Raw genomic sequence first — 23,341 nt, forward strand, 5'->3', positions numbered from 1 at the left:
TTTTCAGTGTTAAAATTATGTGATTTGTTCATAAAAAGAGTTTACTCATTGTTTAATTATGGCAGTTCTCAGGGATACATTTGAATTTTCTGGGAATCTTTTTATCATTGATTTTTGACAATTCTCCTCTGTGGATATCTAAGTCTCAAGACTAATTTAGTTTATTATTAATACGAGTTACTTTCCCATTTGCTTCAAACTGTCAAATCATTTGGGTAGCTACACCCGCAACAAAAGTACATTTTGGCAAGTCTAACAGGGAAATCAAACAGCAGTGCTCGCAGTCTGCAGCAGGCCATCTAATATACTCAGAAACAAATCCTGTCATGCTAGCTGCCATTAAACTGAAATAGTATGAGATTAAAATTGGGAGCGAATTCATTGTTCATTTCTCTTTATCAGATCAAGAATAATAATATGTTTTGTGTGTGTATACACAGGTACTGTGGCATTCAGTTCAGATAAATCCAAGAAAGGAAAGATTTTTTAGGAAATGAGTAACTAAAAGTCAATAAGAGTGCACCATCATTCTGTGACCTTGAAAAAGAGCTGTGAGATGTTTGCCTGCTGACCCAACCCAGATCCAGCTAAGAATCAGGATTTCGGCACAATTCTGCATATAATTCACAAAAACTTGTGTTGGCTCACTTCCCAGTACGCTGTGGTGCAGAGAGCCAACATTCCTGTGTGTGTTTTTAAAGTTCTCAGCACTTTGTACCCCTCGCCAATGTCACAGCCTTCAAGGGGGCGGAAAAGACAAGAGAAATTTATACTGTAAACCATTTTTGTGCTGAAACCGCAGAGGAGGGACTCTCACTGGCTGGTAAACACAGACGTCTTTGTGCAGTTGCGGCCAAAAAACTAATCTACATGTGTCCCCCGCACTCTGTATTCATTGCTCCTCCGCTGTCATTAGGCTTTCACCCTCGTGGCTTGTCCTGGATAAAGGGGCCAAGAAGAAGCTGATCTCTTATGCTATATCTCACAGGAACAAACTAAACTCTTAGTTTAAATGTTTTTTGTGAGTGGGTGTTACATGATTCATCTTAAAGCTGCTGTAACCTTATTCCAGTTTGCAGTTATGTGTAACAGAGTGACACAAAATGGAAGTACTCATTACCTTTTCTTTTGTAGGCACACATTGTGACTCAAGAAAAGACCGACCTTGAGATTCTACTCCACAGAACACTTGAGCAGCATATACAATATGTTTAAATGCTGAGAAGGAGTATCATTGTGCAGATGACAGAGGCAGACAGACAGTGGAAAGGCAGAGGCTTTAAAAGATACAAAGAACTGTGATATGACACTTGGTGTTGGCAGTAGGTCTTAGCTGCATGAAAAATGGCATTTGCTTTTAGAACAATCAATGTAATCTTCTCAACCACATCTGGATTTATTGCAGCTCACCTGCTTGCTGAGTGCGCCCTCTGGTGGGCAGGGAGCGGGGCCCATCCCCTGCAGCATTGAAGGCTGACACACTGATCATGTAGGTGGTGTAGCCTGTCAGGTTTTTAAGCTTCACCCCGAGCTCTGGCAGGAACAGCGTACGCAGGCGCTCCGTCTCATTCTGAAGCTGAAACTCCCAGAAATAGATCTACAAACAAAAAGAAGAATTCTGAATTTTTCGGGAAAAATATAAAAAATTAAACAGGCATGATGTAACTTTGGCTGATATACAGTAACACAGGAAAAAAAGAAATGTTATCGATACCTTGTAACCCTGGATGTCTCCATTCTGAGCATCCAGAGGAGGAGGGTCCCATGTGACATCCAGCTGTGTGGCAGTGGAGGACTGAACCACCACATTTTGGGGAGGGGATGTTGGGACTAGAAAGGAGCAAAAAAATTAGTGTAAAAAATATGTATTTTATATGTTCTATATGACTTGATGAATAATTAAGAAATACAGATTAAAAGATAAGCAGCAAACACAAATGGAGAAAAAAAACATACCGGCCTCTCCAACAAACACTTCTTGCGGTGAACTGCTGGGACCCTCCCCCACAGCGTTATACACACTGAGACGGATCTCGTAGCGCTTGTGTTTACTCAGATCTGAAAGAGAAATGCAGCTTTTTAATGTAAGAGTGAAAATAAAAGAATAAAAAAAGAAGTTACTCTAGAGAGAGACACAGTGTTAGTGAAGCCTGTGGCAAGACAACTCACATTAAAAAAAAGGAGGGGGGATTGTATGGCAAAGTGTTGAAAAGATGGGGTTGTTGTGGGGACAAATGGAAAATATGTCAGCAAATTAAAAGAAAGAAAACACACTGATATAATGATAGGGCAACTTGGAGAGGATCAGCAGCCACCCCTTAGCGGATACAGCTGAGTGGGAGTACGGGGAAAAAAGGCAGTTGCTGTAAATTATTATACAAATGGCACATTTTTATGTATGAGATGACACACAAGCAGATGGAGAATGATGGAAGGAATACATAAAGCGAGATTTGAGACTTACTATCCAGTTCATATTGGGTGAGCGAGGATTCACTTAAGTTCCTGATGCTGTAAGGAGCTAGAGTTTGGAAACAGGATGGGAGTTTTTGAGAATAACAAGGGTATTAGGTAGCAATAGTAGATGATTTATACGTCTAAACACACCACAGGCCTGAAAGATAACATCAAAGCAATACTTGGATGTAATAGTAAGTGCATTTGAGACTCCAGGTAGCACCACTTTTAGTATATAAACAGATGTAGCTGATGCATAGGCAGTAAAAAAGCTAACTCACCAGCAAGATCAGCCCATTTGGCAGAGGGACTGTTAACAGTGCGGACAGTGAAGCTGCGTATCCGGTCATAGTGCAACTCCCGGTACCTGACCCTGAAGCCCAAGAGGACTCCGTTTATGTGATCCTCAGTAGGAGGCTGCAAAGAGAAGAGGTCTTCTTAGTACCCAAAATGATCAAATATTGATCCATTTGCAAAATACAGTGACTCAACTGCGTACCTGCCAACGAACAAGTACGGACGTGGTGGTGTGAGGTGTAACAGACAGGATTGTTGGGGCTTTATCCGGGGCTACAAAAAATAAGGGTGGAAAAAAAGAGAATTTTGTGTTAGCAAATCAACACAGCTGAGCAGAGTGATATATAATTCAAACAGTCTGCTGGAGAACAGCTTGAGAGTAAACACACGCAGTGTTGACGTAAAGCATTTTCTGTGAAAATCCAAAGTCAAAGCACTGATGTAAAGTCATGTTCATACAAATATAAAAGTGTTTTTGTACAACCAAACAGAAAGTCAAAAAGTAATGAATGTGTTGCATGGTTTGTCCAGTCTTAATATCTTACCATCCTGTAGTGTAGTGATGGCCTCACTCTCCTGACTGTATTCACTGTCTCCAATGTCATTGGTGGCTTTCAGACGGAACTGGTATGAAGTGAAAGGCTTTAACCTTGAGAGAAAGAAAAAGAGTGGTATGTGTGCATCATGTACAGCATGTTCTGCCTTACTCATATATTTTCTGACTGAGAAATGCTGATGCTGAGGAAGAATACAAGGGGATTTACCTGTCCATTATGTATGAGTGTGTCTCGTGGCTTACTGATGCAGAGTGGACAGTCCAGTTGCTTTCTGGCAGCTCTCTGTACTGAACTGTGTAGTAGCGTACCGGGGAAAGTCCGTCGCTGCCAGGTTCCCATGACAACAGCACTCTGCGAGCCTGAACTTCCTCTTGAGGCACTACGGGACGGCTTGTGGGTTGGGGTCGTGCTGAACGGCACACAAATACACATTCATGGTCACTCAAACTTAAAAGGGAAAGTTTGTGGGGAATTTGGATTGAACGTGTAACTTATCCATAGTCAGTGATTTTTTTTAGCTGGCTGACTGCCATCAACTGTAAATACAGTAAGTCCTTTCTACTACCCCAGGTCAAACAATCCCTAATATTTAGAGATGAGTCATTTAAATAGCTTGACTATTTTTCAAGTACCTCTCTTTTCTGTTGTGACCACCAGAGCCTCAGCGGCCTCACCCCAACCCTTTCGTGTCTGAGCGGTGAGACGGTATACATAAACTGTTTCTGGTTTCAGTCCAGACGCTGTGTACTGCCGCGCGCTGGGGCTCAGCACGTCTACTGTGGCAGCGTTGCTACTCGAAGAGTTTCTTCTGTATGTGATCTGATAGGCTGAAGGACACAATCATATCAATATAAAGTCATGCAGAAAGGACAGATGAGCAACTAAAACAAATTGGCTGCACAAAAAATGAAACAAAAGAATATTTGTGGATTGTTTTTATTACTAGCAGACAAGCAAAAATAGCTTCTCTCATAATTATATTTAAGGTCATATGTGAAAGTCTGTGTGTTGGAAACTCACCCAGGATGATGCCGTTGGGCTGTGCAGGAGGCTGCCAGATGAGCCTGACTGAGGAGGTTCTGACTTCTGGGAAGAGAATGCCGACTGGAGGGCCAGGGACTATCACACGCAACATTACCCAAATGACAGATCAGGCAAGAGTATTAGATGGGACATAAATCTATTGATTAAATAAGTAAATTAAAGGAAGAATATCAATTACAAACACATTTGTGATTTAAGCTACATTTAAATACAATGTTAGTATGTATTCATACATTGATTAGCAAATCATGAAATGATCAGCAGATTGATACATTAGTTTTTTTGTTTTTGTTACCAACAAAACCAAATGGACTGGTGGATGTGTTTACCATCATCCAAGGTTCGTTCTAAGATTGACGGCGAGCTGCTCCTTCCGTCTCCTATCCGTGTGAAGGCAAGCACATGGATCTCATACAGCACGTATTTTCCCAAGCCGCTCAGCTGGACGCTGTGGGTGGTGTTTCCCTCCACCTCCCAGAAGTTGGGGGCTGTGTCAGAGTCCTTCTCCTTATACACAACCTGAAATACACAGAAAATGTCATACAGTTCGATGATTTATTCAGGTGATGAAAAACAGGAAGATCCTTTTTATTCTAGTTACAACTTAACCCTGCTAAATATTGATGCTCTGATTACATATTGTTCTAAAATTTTATTCTCTGATTTTGTCTGACCTTGTACCCCAGAATGAGTCCATTACGGTCCGTCTCTGGCACTTCCCCCCACCGCACCAGGATGCTGCTGGAAGTGGTGGCGAAAGCCGACACGTTGGTGGGGCCACTGGAAGGTACTACAGTAAAAGGTAAAGGACAAAGCTTAGCCCAGTTCAAGCACAGTAAGTGTGTGTCATGTGTAAGCATATATTTCCTTCCTCACCAGACTCCCGCGTCCTGCCGTGGACTGGCTGGCTCCAGGGCCCAGAGCCGATACCATTGATGGCCTGAACTCTGACCTCGTACTCCATCCACTCCTCCAGGTCCTCGATAGTGAACTCCCTCTCTAGCCTGTCCATGATGACATGGGAGAGAACTCCCCCTTTAGACCCGGCTTTAGAGTACTGGACCCGGTAGCCAACGAGATCTGGATTCCCATTGTACTCCCACTCTGGAAGAGGCTAGGAGGATATGTTTGTCTTTACTCCCACAGTTCAAGCAAGACCAATGTAAATGACATCATAACTGATTGCATAATGAAGCAGTAAGATGTGAGAGGCCATACCTCACACTTATTTTACGACAGCTAAGAGCCGTTGTCTGGAATGATGAGAAGCAACATAAAAAGAGAAACTAAACCTTCTTGGCACTTACTGCACTTAGTGGTTTAAAAATATAGTAATACTCCATTGTCTTAAAAAAAAAGCACATTAACTAAACGTGTTAAATCAATAATAATCTTATTCTAATAAGGAGCTGGCAATAAAGCTCTTGAGGTGAACAGGTATAGGTTTGAGTAAAACATTAATATAGACTCTATGTGATTTCAGGGTAATCCTTTTAAAAGTCACTCATCCAGTAGGAGCCTAAAACTAGACCTTCTTGTTCTTTATGCAGTATGTGTTGACACATGCACTTGATTTAGCAGGAACCAACCAAAATATGAACTGAGGCTATTTCTATAAAAGTTCTTGGAAATAACATGGTCTTGTTTAAAACATCTATTAATATGATGTGGAATACAAACTTTTACTAGGAGTTTAACACGCAGCTCTCTAATATGGTCGGAATCATGGAGTTCTGTCATTCTTTTGAAGTGTCATATCACACAGCTGACACCCATCTGCTGTTAAATCCAGGTGACTCTCTCTTTATAATCCTTCATGAGCTGCTGGAGTATTTTGCCTCTGTCTCTCACTGCCTGGCGCTGCTCCGACTCTGGCACAGTGATGATAATGGACAGATGTAGCAAAGAATACATTGGCCAAATGCTGACACAGAAAGCAGCAATAGTCAAGGACACAGTGCGTGTAGCTTTCCAAAAGCTTTATTAGTGCCTTCAGGTGTATTCATCAGATCACAACACGGAGAATACAAGAATAAATTGACATAAGAAGTACACAATAGTGAAAACGTGTGCCAAAATTAAATTGAGATTCTCGGACGAGAGGGATGCCTGTGAGTCAGATGAGTTAAAGCCAACTGTGAAAGGGAAAGTCATCACCTAATGTCAAACTTTTTAATATAAAAAAAATGTTTTGGGAATTCAAAATGGGAAAAATTAAATAGCCTAAATCGGATTTGATAAAGCTTATCTTCTCAATGTTGTATCCAATTAATATCCCAAGGGCATTTTATACATTCAGCCCAACATGATTTCCTAGCAATGAGAGGACAAAAAGGAAAGAGACATGTTTCCAATAGCTTATGTGCATGCAAAGGCATACATAATTGAGCCTAGTCGGAAACCTTAAATCTTAATCTAACAATCATTTTATAAAAGTCCAGTAACTTCATACAAAGTGCATCAGGCCCACTGTATAATAACTTGTTACAACTTACCACCCAGCGAAGCCACAGGCTGGTCTCACTGGCTGTCCGCAGGGTGACATTAGCGGGGGCGATGTCTGGGGCGGCCTGCAGGGTCTCGATCTTCCTGGAGGGCTGACTGGGAGGACTGATGCCCACAATGTTTACCTGACGCATTCGAAACCTGGGGCAAAATAAAACCAGCTGATGGTGAATAAATAATCCAAAGATTGGTGTTTTATTAAGACTTACTAGTGATATAAAATATGATTTGCTTTGATTATTTAAAACTGGATTAAATGGAACTTCAAAAATGCCCAAAAGGAAACTTGGTCATTGTGTGTGCGCTCACCTGTAGAAAGTATAGGGGTTCAAATCCAGAACCTCCAGTGATCTAGCATCGGGTTCATTAGACAGCTGATGAACCATGAGCCACTCTTCATTCTCTCCTATTATGCCAATCTGTAATGCACAGAGAGAAGGGGGATTATTTCAGCAGCAGGAACTAATTAAAATAACTTAATGGTATTGTATAGCATGTGTAGCAACATGAAGACATCAATCTAAAATAAAACAAGAACAGGCCGCTGTCATTGTGTCAATACAGTATGAACCTTACCTGGGCTTCAACATTCCAACGGGAGATGGATGTCTTGCCATCATAACCAGGTTTGAACTGTATAGTGACGGAGCGAGGGCCGATGTTTGAGATGGCTAGATTAGTTGGAGGACCAGGCAACTCTGTGAAAAGAAAAAGGAAGAAAGACAAATAAAACACATTTCACTGCTTTTAGCCATAGGTGAGTAAAAATCAGTTGTGTCACAGTTAAGTGGTTGTAGCCCTTTAATTGGATACTGAAGTATAGATACATTCTCAGCTAAGACAAATAGTTTATTTATTCATTTGTCACCTGGTGGTACACCAGAGGAAATAGTGGAGGCGGAGAGCTGGCCCTGGCCCTTGGCGGTCATGGCTGCTACCTGGATGGTGTAAGTGGTGAGGGCAGTGAGCCCTGTCACCTTGTACTCCTGAGTTAGGTTGGGCAAATAATGAGTCACTCGAGTATTGGTCCTGTTGAACTCCTCCCAGGAGATACGATAGCCTGGAAAAAGAGGCCAATCCCAATTGGTTTTACACAGTGGTCACAGTAAACACAGCTGTGTGACATAAATAGAAAGAAGCTGAGGAAGACACGTTTACGTTACATAGTTATCTTTAATGGTTACCTGTGAGAACTCCATTTTTCTCCTGCGGCTCCTTCCAGCTGACTTTTAGTGAGGTGTCCAAGATATCAGTGAAACTAAGGTGTCCCACAGCGCCAGGGGCTGTAAAAAAGAGATAAAAACAGGTGGTAAATGAACCGAACAACGGCCTGACATGTAATTATCTGCAAATACAATAATGTCCTGAATTGGAGAACTTACTGTCTTCATGGGTGCGCATCCGCTGAGGTGGGCTGCGCGGGCCATCTCCAGGGGTAGTGAAGCACAATACCGATGTGTAGTATTCTGTAAACTTTTTCAGGCCAGAGATGTAACCAACATGAACACTGTCCTGGAAGTTGGGACGGGCCGTCATAACAGTGGCCTCGTTTGAGCGAGTGAGTTCCCACGCCAGAAGCTGGAAATTGTGTTATAGATGGGACAGGTTGTTAATGTGGCACACGAATGGTAGCATCAACACTTATGAACAAACTGATAAAGATAACACTAGAATAAATAATGTTGACATATTTGAAGCCTGTGATTCATGAGACTATAAAGCTTTCAGACGACGTGATGAGATTTTGCCCACAGTGTTCCTCTAGCTCTGACCACTAGAGTGCATCAGATGACAGAAAGGGGCTGCTCACCTTGTATCCCTGGTTGATTCCATTGATAAACTGTGGGCTTGGGGCACTCCAGGTAAAACGCATCGTGGTGGAGTTGACAGCCTCGGCTTGTACATTTCCTGGTGGCACGGTGGGCACTGAGTGTGAAAGAAAACAGAGAGACATAGAGGGGAGAGATAGATGAAGAAGAAGAGAAAATAGTGATGAGATAGTGAAGGAAAACAATAGGGAAGGAAAACATTTTAGCAAGAAGCACTTTCAGACTAGCCTTGTTTAAAACATGAGAATCGAACTGAAGATTTCTTTTATTTTGGCACCTTTGGGAGAAGTAATAGCATGCCAATCAAACAGGGTGTGAGAGCACTTGCCTCAGGCCGCTTCCAGGTGAACCCTGCAGCAATCTGTTTGAAGTGAGCAAGTGATTCTGATGTAACACTCAGCGAGTCACTTATTAATGAAGGTGATTGGCCAGTATTGCTCCTCATATCGCCATGCCATACTCGATTCCCTTTATGTGTATTTAAATGCACGTCATGATCTGCTCTCGAGTCTTTAATGGACTGAGTGACGGTAACAGCCAATTACTGCTGACAGCTGAGCACAACAACATAAGTGCCTTGTCTTCTGTCGTTTTCCACTGACCGTGACTTGGATGACGGAATTATTATTTCTATTTTTCAAAGGAAGAGTGCCAGTTTTTTTACTAATACAGTACATTTTATTCATGCCGATTCAGCAGACTCTAATTGGGAACAACTCTTTTGTTTTACACTTTAATTATTGATTGATCAGTCATCACTCAGAGTATGAAGAAGTTTCCAAGGTTTTAACAATAATGTGTGCCAGGTAAAATCCACATTTAAAAAAAACATTTGAAGTATGTTCTAATCATCCAGCAAAAAACAAACTAACATAAATTGAAGCCATATATTTCAACGCCCACAAACAAACAAACAAACCTTCCCAGCACATAACATAAATTAACCAGAGGAAAACAATTAATACTCTACTACAGCAGTATGTATACGGATGAAACAGTAAGGAAAGACCCGAGAAAGCAACTGAAAAGCAACAATTGTGCAACACAATTATACTAACAACCTAGATAGACAGAATATGTTTGTGTGTGTTTTAATGAGGAGTGTGGGTTGAGACCTGCTGCATGAAGTACGTACGAGAAATAATTTATGCTTCTGCTTTTCTGTCTTGTTGTTGCTCAATTGTTTTGTAAGGTATGTTATACTTGCTCATGACAAAAAGCTATACACATAAATTAAACTGGAAACAAGTGTTACAGATACAGCACCACAACAGCTGTAAAACTAATGGAAGAAAAATATCTGCCAATTCACCCTCTGTAATAAATGCATCCGAGCAGGGAGTGGAACAGATTTCCCAATTTTCTTATGAGTGCTCTTGAGAATATCTAGTGAGGATCTCTCTATGGAGTGGATTTAACATGACAGGGATTCAGAGATATGTGATTGTGTTAAGCCTTTCGAAGCTTTATATACAAGTTAAAGGAATTTAAAATCAGCCAGCTCAGCTCAACTAAACCAAAAGTGATATCCTCTTCCTTGTGTTTGTTTAAGTCTAGCAGCAGAAATGTTGAACTTGAAGTGCAATCTATGAATTGACTTTTCAGGAAAGCCAGTAAAGAGAGCATTATTCAATCTTCTTGTAATGAATGGATTAACCTTCCCAGACACTGATGCATTAACTATAGCCTACTTTGGCAATATTTCTAAAAAAGCCTCAATTTCCGTGCCAAAGATAATCTTAAATTTGGCTTGATACACGTTACAGTAACAAATGTGACTTTCATCCTCTAAAGATCTTGAATAGGCAGGGGGAGGCGAGGAACATAAGGTGCTAAAATCACTGGGCGCGACCGAAATCTCTAGCAGTATGACACCGGGGAAAGTTCACAATGTGTGTTCTAATTATACTACTCAGCATGAAGAATGAGAAAAGAACTCAACCGAGGCAGCTTACTTTGGCACATCGAAAGGTATGTCACAATCCTGACGCACATCCTCACCTGGTAAAGACTGTGCAGAATCAATTAAATGTGTGCCTGGATGACGTCTCCAGGTGGTTAATATGAATGAATTATTCTCACAACACTACAAATTAGGTGATGCAATCAAAAAATGGCCATACTGGTCTTAATTTGGTCGTTGAATTCAGATGATTGGATTACACATCAATCGAAAGTCGTATGCCGCAGGTTTAACATTAGCCAGGGGACTACTATGATGAGGCTGCCAAATGAAATGTGTAGGACTTAATACAGCCTCTGGCAAATAAGCTGTAGATTTAAAAAAAAAAAAAAAGAAAAAAGTATAACCTAATGCTTTCTGCCAGGCCTCCTTTTACACAGTGTGGTATTTTGTGATGCCCTCACCCCCTTGCAGTGTCCATTCAGTGACTTTGTGGCTGTAGGTGCCACGGCCTGCTCCATTATAGGCTGCCACCTCAATCTCATAGTTGGTCCAGATGATGAGGTCCTCCAAGAGCAGACTGGTCTGGTCTGGGTTGGTGATGTTTTTCATCTGACAATCCACTGGAAGCCCCGACAGACAATACCTGGCAGCAGAAGTAGTAATTGTTAGACAAAGCAAGGAAGGAAAAACAGACACGCATAAATATATTAGAAAGCAGTTTCTTGGAAAAAGAGTGGGTGGAAGAGTAATGGAGGAGAAGTCATGCAGAAAAGTTTTAAAATCATTACAAAATGAGAGGTGACAACGAATGAATGGAAGGGAAGGTATTTAATTGGCACCAATTACTCTATTGCAGCGGTGAGAGCTGATAAAGCGAAATGGAGAGGAAGAAAAGGAGCTGACATAACAGTTATTATCACATCTGAATGGCACTGGCCCTGACGGGCATCTATCTTTGGGAAGAAATAATGCAGGCTGTCATGGTCTTCTTACCTGATGATGTAGCCCTGGAGTGGCCCATTCTGATGGCTCTCCAGGGGTGGCTGCCATTGGATCATGATGGACTGATTGGTGCGACCACTTGCGATGACTGTCTGAGGGGGGGCGCTGGGAGGCTCTTCAGGAAGAGTTAGTCTGCAGCAGCAAGAAATAAAAAAGTAAAAGGGACGTGAAAGGAGAAACAGAGTGAAACCAAGCATTAATTATTATGAGTTTCTGCATATTTCTATCCCATTTCATCATAGACATCAAATCACAGCAAAGCCCACTTTTTGTATTTTTTTAAGGAAAACCATCAAGGAAAGTTGGGATGAGTATGTCTGTGTCTTTGTCCAACACATATTCTCTGTAATACTGTCCGCAGAGGGACATCTTGCTATTGCATGACATGGATCAAAGAGGCCTTGGTGAAAATGGAGCAGCACAATAGAGAGACAGTGCGAGTAAAAGAAAGATATAAAAGAACAAGAAAGAGAGACTCAGGCAGACTTTTCCCCTAAGCCAATTTAAGATGACATCTTGATTTCTTCCCAGAACACCTGAGAGCTGCTCTCGATGAGAGGAAGCAGAGTGCTTTAAGATCAAAGAGGTGTACCCAAAAGATGCCTTAGAAAAGACCTGCACCCTCACTGATGCTCAGTCACCCTCCTGTGGTGCATGCTTGTATGAGTAGAAGAATCGGAGGACCTCAGCTCTGTGAATGAGGAGTGTGAACAGTAGTGATGGTTATGAGAGAGAGGGTAGCGATGGTTATGAGGGAGTATTGCAGGTATAAAATCCGCAAATTGGTTGTGTTCATGCATACAAGGTTCAGACAGTGGTTTGTTTAGGTGAACCATTATGAGGTATGAATGTGCGTGGGGTGTGCGAGTATGATGATGAACGTTTCATTCAAGATTGGAGTCTGTGGGAAGCTCTGCCTCTTTGAAGCCTCTCTGTATTTTACTATGCAGTACAGCACCGACAGTTAATGGGAGGCAGAGAGATGAAGCTGGGTCAGCGCTCCCATCAAGTCTTCACAAAGCGCAATTTCAGCTCATTCACAGTTTTATCTTGAAAAGACCTGTCCCCAAGCTGGCTCATCTCTCACTCACTCCCACAAGAGAGAAGACCGAAAATAGTGGACTTACAGGAAATAACCATTTATATTGAAACGCCATGAATAGGAAGAAGAACAAGTTGTTCCAGAACTGTAAAATACCTTGAAGTGCAATGTTGTTCTCGCCAGTGTACACATTAGGTTACACAGAGTATCAGCAACATCTTTAATATTCAGTAGATGCAGCTAACCCACCGGTCAGTCTCCTTGCTGAACTGGCCTCTGCCCACGTCGTTGACGGCACACAGGCGGAACTGGTACGAGCGCGCCGGGATGAGACCACTAACAGTGACCCCGGTAGACTCTGGTTCAATATTAGCCAGCAGCACCGTCCAAGGGGCATCTGCGGTGGAGAAGACACACATTTAACGGAGCTGTAAGCAACAGCAGATGAGTGGTAAATTACCTTGTTTGAGAACATTTTTGAGAAAAATGTATTCAGCAAATACAAATTCAATGTTATTCTTAGCTATTGCACATCATTGTTTCATTTTCAGTAATAATATTGCAGCTACTGATAAAAAGCGAGTCATTTATTTTGTATCCACTAAATATCAGATTGAAATTCAATTATCCACAAACCAGATCCCCATCTGCATCCTTGGATTCATTTTCCTCTTAATGAGTTGTCATTTTATGAGTAAGCCTGAGCTTCAATGAGAAATAGCTGAACGATTTACTCTCTATGGGTGAGAGCATTCCGACTCCTTTGATTTTATCAAGCGAGAGGAAGACAAGAGCATTAGGCATCAACGTTATTTGGTTCCCCTGATCATTCAGAAGGAAGAGAACAGGTGAGGCAATTGAGTTATTCTGATTGCTCAGGGTAAGAGGATGCGACTGCCAATCTTAGGGATACAATGACAGTGTAATATATCAAGAGGGGAAGCAAATACGTGCTTCAAGGCAGAATGAAGACACAACACTGACTTTAAAATGACAAACAAGACAAGACATTGTTGCCTTATGGATGAGAATCTCACTGAGCCACTCACTGTTCTCTGAGACCTCCAGGATGTAGCGGATCAGGGGGCTGTTGCCATCGAAGGCCTGGGCCCATGTGAGGTTTATGGCCCTTTTCTCTGTTGTACTCAAAACTGCTATTGGATTTTCTGGAGCATGGGGCAGTTGCCTGTGTGTGTGTGTGTGTGTGTGTGTGTGTGTGTGTGTGTGTGTGTGTGTGTGTGTGTGTGTGTGTGTGTGTGTGTGTGAGTGAGAGGGACAAAGTGATAAAGAGAATTGAATCAGACAAGAGAGGCAGCAAATAACAGCATTAAACAGCCAAACTGAGAGCATTGCATTGTAAATATTAGAGGGTTTGATGGATTAGAGAGGAGAGCAGCGATAAACCACAACAGTGGGGGAAACATCCATCCATCATGTCCCGGTAGGGCGTAAATACGCTGGAAAAAATACAGACAGCAAGATATGACAGGGGAGACATAAGGCAAATATGCAGACCTGACTCTGAGGTGGGCATTGCGGGAGTCATTGCCACCCACTGAGGTCACCCTGCAGGTGTATGTTCCGATGTCACCCGACCACGTTTGGGAGATGTGCAGGGTCCCATCGGGATCCAGCCTCAGGCGTGGGGATGTGTTCACGTCAATCAACAAGCCGCTCTTCTCCCACACGTACCTGGAAGTACATTCATATACAAGTATAAGAGAAGTACAGACACGCAGACACGCAGACACGCAGACACACACACGCAGACACACGCACACACACACACACACACACACACACACACACACACACACACACACACACACACACACACACACACACACACACACACACACACACACACACACACACACACACACACACACACACACACACACACACACACACACACACACACACACACACACACACACACAGCGTGTGGCGACAGCAAATCCGCCTGCTTTGCGTCAGTTCATACAGCAAAACACAGAAGGCGCTGACACCGATGAAAAGCCTTGTGAGGCTGATGGGAAAGGGATTTAAATCTTAAAGCCATCTTTCTCTGTCACACATACAGTACAAAAACTCTCCTCCATGCATTTTTTCTCTTGTTATAATCCCAACCGCACATATGCCTCCCAGGCCCATCATGCACATGCACGAACCAGGAGCGCCTGTGATTAATTGCGACTGTTCGGGCTTTCCAGCTAATCTCCTCTGTGTTGCGTTTAATTAAAGGCGCTGTCTGAAGTTATTACTCTGTTTACATATTCATCTGTTTACCCCGAGATCTGATCAATGTTGTGGGCCCACAGGTGACAAGCACTGTAATCACTGGGCTCTACAGACATCATCTTACGCCCTCAAATGAGACAAATGCATGTGCACACACTATCATGATCACGAATGTCTCGAGATTTGGGAAATGCGATGGGCTGAATCTTCAAAATCTTCCCATAGGAGGCCGTATAAGGGTGGATAAACACTACGAGATCTCTTGCTGATTTGATAACCAAATTCCGTGCAACGTTAAAACTGGAGCCTGTTGTTTAGACTTGGGTTGCATCAAGTATTAGCTGTATCAGGGTTAAGGTTAAATGTGATGACATTTGTGATTTGTACTTGATTTCGAAGAAAAAGTCAAGAAATCTGACAACATTTTGACAGATATTTCAATGTATATTACCTCACAGTGACACTGGGGTCATGGGTCACACCGCAGGTCATAACAGCCTTGGTCCCTTTGATGACACTCTGGTCTTGTGGCGGTTTAGTAATGCGGGTACGTGCTGCAAACACACAGAGGGGTTGTTATTCAGAGACTATGTTTGAACAGCAGATTGAACAGAGCTTACTGGACTTGGACTCATCTTTCAGTCAATGTCTTTGTTTATCATAGTATACATCCAATCGGTGGAGTATTTTGCAAGGATTTGCAAGGACCGCTAAAACAGATTTATGCTCAGAAAAATGAGTAAAAGCATGTTTCATTTGACTCTACAATCATAATATCTTGACAATGACCTCTAGCAGCCAGGTAGATACTGCATCTAAGTAAACAAGCAATGGATTAAAAAGTAAATTTGCTTCTTGTTTTGGTATGGAGTCAGAGTTTGCAGTATTTTACATCTGTGCCGGACGAGGAAGGAAATGAGGACACAGGGTTTGCAGAACATGCAAGCAACCAGAATGATGTGCACAGAAAGAGAGTATCCAGTTTCTGTTATTCTTACCCCAGACCACTAGGTCAGCTGAAGCCTCATCTATACCCCTGGAGTTACTGGCCATGCAGGTGTAGGTCCCGGCGTCAGACAGGTGAGAGGGACTGATTAGCAGGCTGCCTGACTCCAGCAGGGTGAACCGAGGCAGCTGGACAGAGCCACTCGCCAAGACACGTTCACCTGCAGGGAAGGGTGGAAGTGATTGATGGCATGGGATAGAAGACAGAGAAAAAAATGGGGGAACAGGGAGAAAGAGAGATTAAGGTATTGGAGAAATATCAGGGAAAACAAACAGGAGAGAAAGCAGTGCAGCAAGTGCAAGGCAATAAAGCTTGTTTGGAGAAATTGCATATTTTGAATCATTTCCGTAGCTCTCATCTGCTTTGACAAGGCCAAAAGCGGAATACTAAACCCCCACCTCAACACCTCATGCTGTTAGCCCACGCACCTTTCTGCCATGTGATGGCTGGCCGTGGGGCTCCTGACGTTTCACAATGCAGAATGACTGACATGCTGTCAATCACGGCGCTGTCAGAGGGGCCAGCGGTGATATTGGGCGCAATACCTGGGAGGGGAGGGGTCAGTCACACAGACACACACGCACACAGAGGAACAAAATCAGGTGAGACAGGGGTGATAATGAGAGACATAAACAGCTTTCTCCCTAATAAAGCAGGTGCCAGCTGAGAGCTTAATAGACTTGACAAAAGAAGCGGCTGTCAGGTCTCATTCTCAGGGACAGCACTGAGAATCTGACAAGGCCCCTTCATCTCTCTGTTTGTGCTGCACGTTCTCTGATTCAAAAATAGCCAATAATTGCCCGAGCATCCAAGGTGACAAATATGTCAATGTGAAGAGATATATAGATAGATGGGTGTAGGAGGCAAGACAGAGAGTGGGAGAAAAGAGGATTACAGATGAGAACAGAGGAGCGGATTTAAGAAGAGAAAGAGAAGGAACAGAAAGGGGAGGATGAGCAGAATTGGGAAGCAGACGTGCAGATAGCTTAGAAATATTTTCAAGGGGACATACTAGTAACAGCTAGGTAGGTGTTTGTCTGGATCTCTCCCGCGAGATTGCGGGCAAAGCACTGAAACATCCCGGTGTCATCCGGCAGGAGACCGTTGATCTGTAAACTGCCTCCCACCAAGACCCTGTATCTGGGGATCTTTACCGGGCTGATGGGCACTGCATCTTTATACCACACTATGTCTGGCTGCGGCGTGCCTGCAGAGGAAGGAAAGGATTATTTTTTTTCTTTCACACTGTGACCTCTTTGTGTTCTTTATTCTGTTTTTGTTTCATACTTTCTTGCCTTTTCACACATGCAATAGCATGCAGAAAAACAAACAGCACTGACCTCGTGCCTGACAGGGGATATCCACCACCTTCTCCATCTCTGCACTGATGTGAGTTGGAGGCTCTTTCACAAACAGAGGATATTCTGTTTCAAAGAAGAAGAAAGCATAAAACATTGCTGCATTAAAGCTTCTAAAAAACAACTCAACATTTATCTGGCTTTTTATCTCGACCCTTCTCTGGTGAACAAGCATTTGCAACACTCTGGATAACAACATCAACTAAATTATTGAAGTATATAATTGCAGGAAAATGTTCTCTCAACATGGGGGTTAGCATTGTGATGCAATATTTGGATAATTCAGGCTCAGCTGCTCTCAGCAAGGTTAACATGTAAGCTGTTGGTTGTTTACCTAGAACATGGAGGAAGGCCCCGGCAGTGACTGAGGGGACGCTGCTACTGCGGAGCGACGCCTCACACTCATAGTAGCCGCTATCACTGACTGCAGGCAAACTAATGACCAATCTACGGCCAAAATCTCGGAGGCCTGTATTGACAACTACCCCGTCTTTCCTCCAAGTAATACTCATTTTGACGAGGGGTCTGTAGGAGAAAAAGATGAAAAGGAGGAAAAGAGAACAAGCGATATAAAGCATAGTTTGGGTTTTTAATACAGATTTATATTCTTTTTCAAGGTTACGGAGCACCGGGGGAGCAATGGGATACATCTGTCATTCTGATTAAGTCTTTGAATTGGAGATAATAGTCAGAATTCAGGAGTGAGATTGTGCGAGATAGGGAGAACAGAGCGAAGCCTTGAATCAAAGGGAAGAATGGAGGAAAATGAGAAACGTACAAAATACTTTTCTATCATATTCAAACATAAGGTTTCAAGATTCATTTGAAATACAAAATATTGGATGTGGAGGTGAGAAAAGGCAGAGCTGTTTTGATAATGTGCACATCTGTCTGTGTGTATCTTTTCCTCAGTACTCATGTTTGTCTGTGTTACCTTGCATTAGCGACACACTCCATGATAGCCTCGTTTCTCCCCATGGTTACACTGGTGTTCTTGGGGGCAATGATGATAGCAGGTGCAATGGGGTCTGCAGGTCCTCCCACATCTATCACACAGGCACACAGAGGTAGATAGAAAAATGTGAAAAATCTATAAACTATAGGCAGACCTCAGATCAAGCCTGTGCATCTGCCTGACACAGCCAACTGAGCATGACTACATCCTTACATCGAGAAAATCTGTCACTATCACCAGCAGGTAGCCGCCATGCCACTGCCTAACTATTAACACCCCTGTCTTTACTTTTAGATCCTCTTTCTAGAGCACACAGCATTTCCTGAGCATGGTGTTAGCCCAGGTGTTAGAAGCCATTATGTAGCATAATTGAGACAAACACAAAAGGCGATTAAATGCAGCACCATCACTCACGGGTTTCACAGAGCCTCCAGCCAACCATCGATTCACTGCCCTCAATCAGTGATCTCTCTCTGAATCTGATCTCATTTTCCCCCACCTCCCCAGAGTACTGGTATGGGGCCTGTGTGCTTGTATGTGTTTGAGTGATTGTGCATTTACAGCGGATTTATGGTGTGTGTACAGTACGCACGCATGTTTGTGTTCCTGTGCTCATTCTCCAGGTTAATAGGCCCTCCTAATCAAGTTTTTATTATTGTTATTGTTATTGTTATTTCGTGCAACCTCATTGTAAATTATACCCTTTCAAGTCCCACTTCTGTGGAATCTCAGCAGTGTAATGACAACGATTCCGGTACAAACACTGCCTAGATGTAGGCACAGCCCTCCTGATGCTTATTGCTGTTTGGCTCTGCTCTCCTTTTGATTGCTTCACTCTAGTCTCCATCTGTACCGTTTGAAATCTTGATTTCAGTTGCAGCACATTTTTTCAAAACCAGTTAAATAAAGTGAATAGGTTGCTGTACAAATGCAATTTGCAATGTCAAATTAGATAGTTTGTTGGGCTCCCATAGCATATATTGTTGTTTAAGTGAAATGCCAAATTATGTTAAACTGAGGGTTGAATGTTTGCATTGGGTACAGATGTAGACAAAAGATGCTAATTGTATTTAAAGGAGTTATATAAGAGAACTATTAACTACCTGACCGCTTGAAAACAAACGGTTTCTGTAGGAAGGAAAAGTAGACAAAGTAAAATGAAGCCGCTTTTGCAAGTTTAGTGACATATTTTTGAAAATGCATTTAACTTATTAATTATCTAAGGCAAACTCAAAACATACCATAATCTTTTTATTTTCAAATTGGGTTTTGAAACGATAAATACGGTCTGCTTGAGTGTGTTTTATTCAAAAGAATATATTTTGATACAGATGATTAACCCATTGATTGATGAGTAAATAGATCAATTATTGCGATGCCGCAGGCGAATGAAAGGATTTAGAATTATTGCATTTCATCACGTTGGTGCAAACATCATCTTGAGGGCATTATCGACATTATCATTTATTTGCCAAGTGAGGACCGGTAAATCCATGTCAAACAGCTTGTTGTCAAGTCATCAGAAGAGTTAGGAATTGAAAAAGAACAAATTAAAAAGGATGCAATGATTGACCAAGCCGTATGGAGTTTTGAGGAAAAATCACTTGGGTTTGAAGGCTATTGGCTAAAATGTAAGATTAGTGGCATTTGACTGATTTATGTCATTTTAGTGTCTTAATTAAAGGGTGAGATTATGTGTAAAGTTTGATTGGTGTGGGTCTTTTAGTCTCTGAGGAGAAGAAGAAGAAGAAGAGACTGATGGGGAGGGAAAAGAAAAAACTTGTGTCAGTGCTAATGTTCATTTTTCTACCAAGAAGAGCAAGAGAAGAAGAATAAGGTCACAAGTTGGCAGTCGTTTTGGGGAACCACTGTGAAATAATCTCCTTCAAATAGAGTGCTGATATTAGACTTTAATATCTATTAAAAGGTTATCAAATGTGTTACAGATTTGTGTAGATGTACAAATTAAACCAGTTTGTTGAATTAAGTTAAATGCCGTAATATTTGGCTGAGAATTTTGTCCGTGTTTGCCAATCACACATTGAAAGCTGGAAATCCATTAGACAAGTCAAATAACTCATTCTATTTTCCAGAAGACATGATTGGTTTCCTGGCAGAGATTAATTAATGTATTGCAGTTCATAAACTCTCAGTGTTGAGAATACCTCAAGTGTGTAATCTTCTAATTAAAAGGGAAAAGTAAACAACGTGGTGACCTGCATAGCAAGTCCCTGCTATTAATGTCATTGCTTTGTTAACATATGTCTGTGTCCAAAGACAATCGTCAGCACAAGTCAACCGTGGAGAATTTCACAGTCTAAAGAAGAAATAAGAAAGCAAAATGCAAAATGTCTACTTTCTTTGAGCGTTAGCCGGTGTCAGTTTGCTTTTCACCATAAGACTCAGCTCTGTCTCATTGGTATGCTCCCTTTGGAACAACATGCTCCCTCCGCTGCATATTATCTTTCTTCTGAACTGCAAAAATGAACAAATGCAACAGTAAAAACCTTATTGACTTTCAGATGCAAAATACGGTTGTGTGATCCGCAAGGTCAGATTCGGTGATATTCAGTGATATATGGTCCCCACAGATTGCTGTGTCATGCGTATTGAGCACTGAATTACAAACAGTGTATTAACAATATGATGAGCACATGCTGAAGCGAGCCAGAAGCTGATATTAAAAATATGCAGCAAGTTAAAATTCTCATTTGATAGTCAAAACCACATTAAATAACAAATACAAATCAAATCGGATCCTGTGATATGTTTTATTAAATATTTGTGTGTGGTATGAAATATTAAACACACATACTTTCACAGCCAGCTCGAAAATACATTCAGTGGCTTCTTAAATTGTCTAGTTGTAGTCAGCAAGTCATTTTGTCTAGTTGAAAGTAAGAAACAGTGGGTGGTAGAATATGAATAACTCTGATCGGATGAAAGAAGGTGAGAGTAGGTGGGAGGATGGGGAGGCATCAGGTTCAGCTACACACTAATGATGGAACGTCGCACGCCGAGCATTGCGAAACTTTTTTTGAAGTTGTGTGAGCATGTTTAAGTGACACTGACCTTCTCGTCTGAGAGAAAAGTCTATGTGTGTGTGTGTGTGTGTGTGTGTGTGTGTGTTTAATCATTCCCTGTGTGCTCAGTGTCATCTTCATAAATCTGCTTTTTGTGAGGTACGATTAAACTGAAGGTCCACTTTATAGGTCTGTACACCGAGACAGTCAAAGAGGTGCTGCAGGATCTCCACCTTACACACACCTCGTGACTGTAATTCACCGCTCATGACAGAGGTCAGAGGAGGACTGTCGAATGAGATGACAACCATTGTAGGAAATGAGTTTGATTATATCTATTTTTCTGAGAGAGGGAAGAAGAAGCCGCTAGATGGACCGATATGATGGGAGGGTTTACCAGTAGAGGCTGCTACATCTGTTTCGAATTGTCTTTGACTGAGCACCTGTTGTGTGGCTGCTCCGTTCAATAAACAGGATGTTGAGCTGAAAAATAATATGATGACCAAAACTTTTCTAACTGCAAAATCCTGTAACTGCAATCTATGAATGACCCGCTAGTGAGGTGGGCTTTGTTGACGCACATGCATCTGTATGTGTACTCACTCTCCACTGTCAGTACGATGGGCTGACTGGTTTTGTTCTCCCCGTTCTTGTCATTGACGGCCTGGGCGTAGTAGCGTCCCGCATCAGGGGCCACAGTGGACAGGATGACCAGCGTGTTGTCCAGGGTTATGGCACTGTATGAATATTCATGTACACACCTGTTCAAGATACCTTTTATAGACATTGCATTGCCTTACATTTATTCCCATGACACTCACTTAATCTCAGCTTTAATAAAAACACAAACAACTTTAGGTAGCATTGAAAGCAGTTAAATCAAAATGGGGTCACCAATTCAGTTCCCTATTAATCAAACATCCCCAGACAACGGGTGTGCGCTACAGATGTGCCCTAAGCAAAAACACACACACACGCTCAGCTCACACACACATGCTCACACACACACACACACACACACACACACACACACACACACACACACACACACACACACACACACACACACACACACACACACACACACACACACACACACACACACACACACACACACACACACACACACACACACACACACACACACACACACACACACACACACACACCACGCTCTTATCATTAAACCATTGAGTAGTTGTTTCTTGCAGTCAATAAATCTTGAGGGTGAACTGACCCACAAACACACACGCACACACACAAACACTGACAAGAAGCACAGGAAAACAAATTTTATGAGCACTTTCATTTTCAAGGTACTGCAGGGTTTCAAATGGCTCGTTCTGGATGTCTCTCTTTATTTTAAACTTGCAGTTTTCTGGTTTAAATACAATGCACCTGTGATTTCACTTGCTGCATGAAGTAAAAATAATTGAGGCAAGTCTTGAAAATAACTTAATATATGTAGATAAAATAATAAGTCTGACATGACCTTTGAACTTAGATGTCTACATAGTTTAAGTCTAAAAGGCACAGTCAAAGCTAATCTTTGTGCAACCTACCCCAGTGTATAATGAGATGAATAATTGCAACAGACAGACACTAAAAGGGTAAACACATAAAGTCAATACTTTAGCAATAAACACAGCTATATTTTTTGTTAAGTTGATATAATGTGTGAGCATCATTTTGGTTTGCCAGACCAGAGGAGTGTGTTCTAGGCTTAAGATTGACTTGACATTTGTGACAATTGTATAAACTGTACACTAGCAATTAGCTTAAAAAATACAGAGCTATTCATTTAAAATCCTTCTTGTGCCTCGAGTATGGCTGAATGTTAGTTAGGCTCAAATGTTTGAGAGGGGCCCATTAAATGAGAGCTGACGGTAAGCACACGGCCAGCTTAGGCTCTTCGTATCTGTCAGCATCTGCCTGATCGCTGCAGGATAAACAGACACACTCCTGGACAATTAAGAGGTGTGACTCTCATAGAGTCAACAGACACTTGCACCGGCACACAAACAATAACATACACACACGCCTGTGAATATCAATGTGGACTGACACAAAGCAAGCAAACAAGCGGTAAATGCAAAGTGTCCTGTCAGTGGCTCTCATT

The 23,341-nt window shown here is 42.1% G+C and overlaps 1 protein-coding gene across 1 annotated transcript in view; it reads right to left on the minus strand.

The window, feature by feature from the left end:
• Positions 1–23,341, minus strand: part of sdk2a (sidekick cell adhesion molecule 2a) — a 78,960-nt gene that overhangs the window by 8,356 nt on the left and 47,263 nt on the right. The window contains exons 5-37 of the mRNA XM_063902986.1: positions 21,826–21,959; positions 18,179–18,290; positions 17,579–17,769; positions 17,227–17,310; positions 16,899–17,093; positions 16,315–16,431; positions 15,879–16,046; positions 15,332–15,434; positions 14,155–14,331; positions 13,689–13,825; positions 12,889–13,036; positions 11,589–11,729; positions 11,057–11,238; positions 8,671–8,786; positions 8,243–8,438; positions 8,045–8,143; positions 7,729–7,920; positions 7,437–7,558; positions 7,170–7,279; positions 6,851–7,001; positions 5,232–5,469; positions 5,030–5,145; positions 4,685–4,874; positions 4,332–4,430; positions 3,944–4,138; positions 3,519–3,720; positions 3,300–3,403; positions 2,957–3,027; positions 2,739–2,874; positions 2,465–2,521; positions 1,957–2,058; positions 1,715–1,830; positions 1,411–1,597 (exon numbers count right to left, since the gene is read on the minus strand). Coding sequence (XP_063759056.1) covers positions 1,411–1,597; positions 1,715–1,830; positions 1,957–2,058; positions 2,465–2,521; positions 2,739–2,874; positions 2,957–3,027; positions 3,300–3,403; positions 3,519–3,720; positions 3,944–4,138; positions 4,332–4,430; positions 4,685–4,874; positions 5,030–5,145; positions 5,232–5,469; positions 6,851–7,001; positions 7,170–7,279; positions 7,437–7,558; positions 7,729–7,920; positions 8,045–8,143; positions 8,243–8,438; positions 8,671–8,786; positions 11,057–11,238; positions 11,589–11,729; positions 12,889–13,036; positions 13,689–13,825; positions 14,155–14,331; positions 15,332–15,434; positions 15,879–16,046; positions 16,315–16,431; positions 16,899–17,093; positions 17,227–17,310; positions 17,579–17,769; positions 18,179–18,290; positions 21,826–21,959 — 4,688 coding nt within the window. The remainder of the gene's footprint in view (positions 1–1,410; positions 1,598–1,714; positions 1,831–1,956; positions 2,059–2,464; positions 2,522–2,738; positions 2,875–2,956; positions 3,028–3,299; positions 3,404–3,518; positions 3,721–3,943; positions 4,139–4,331; positions 4,431–4,684; positions 4,875–5,029; positions 5,146–5,231; positions 5,470–6,850; positions 7,002–7,169; positions 7,280–7,436; positions 7,559–7,728; positions 7,921–8,044; positions 8,144–8,242; positions 8,439–8,670; positions 8,787–11,056; positions 11,239–11,588; positions 11,730–12,888; positions 13,037–13,688; positions 13,826–14,154; positions 14,332–15,331; positions 15,435–15,878; positions 16,047–16,314; positions 16,432–16,898; positions 17,094–17,226; positions 17,311–17,578; positions 17,770–18,178; positions 18,291–21,825; positions 21,960–23,341) is intronic.

This window comes from Eleginops maclovinus, chromosome 16, assembly GCF_036324505.1.
Source record: "Eleginops maclovinus isolate JMC-PN-2008 ecotype Puerto Natales chromosome 16, JC_Emac_rtc_rv5, whole genome shotgun sequence".
Classification (NCBI taxonomy): Eukaryota; Metazoa; Chordata; class Actinopteri; order Perciformes; family Eleginopidae; genus Eleginops; species Eleginops maclovinus.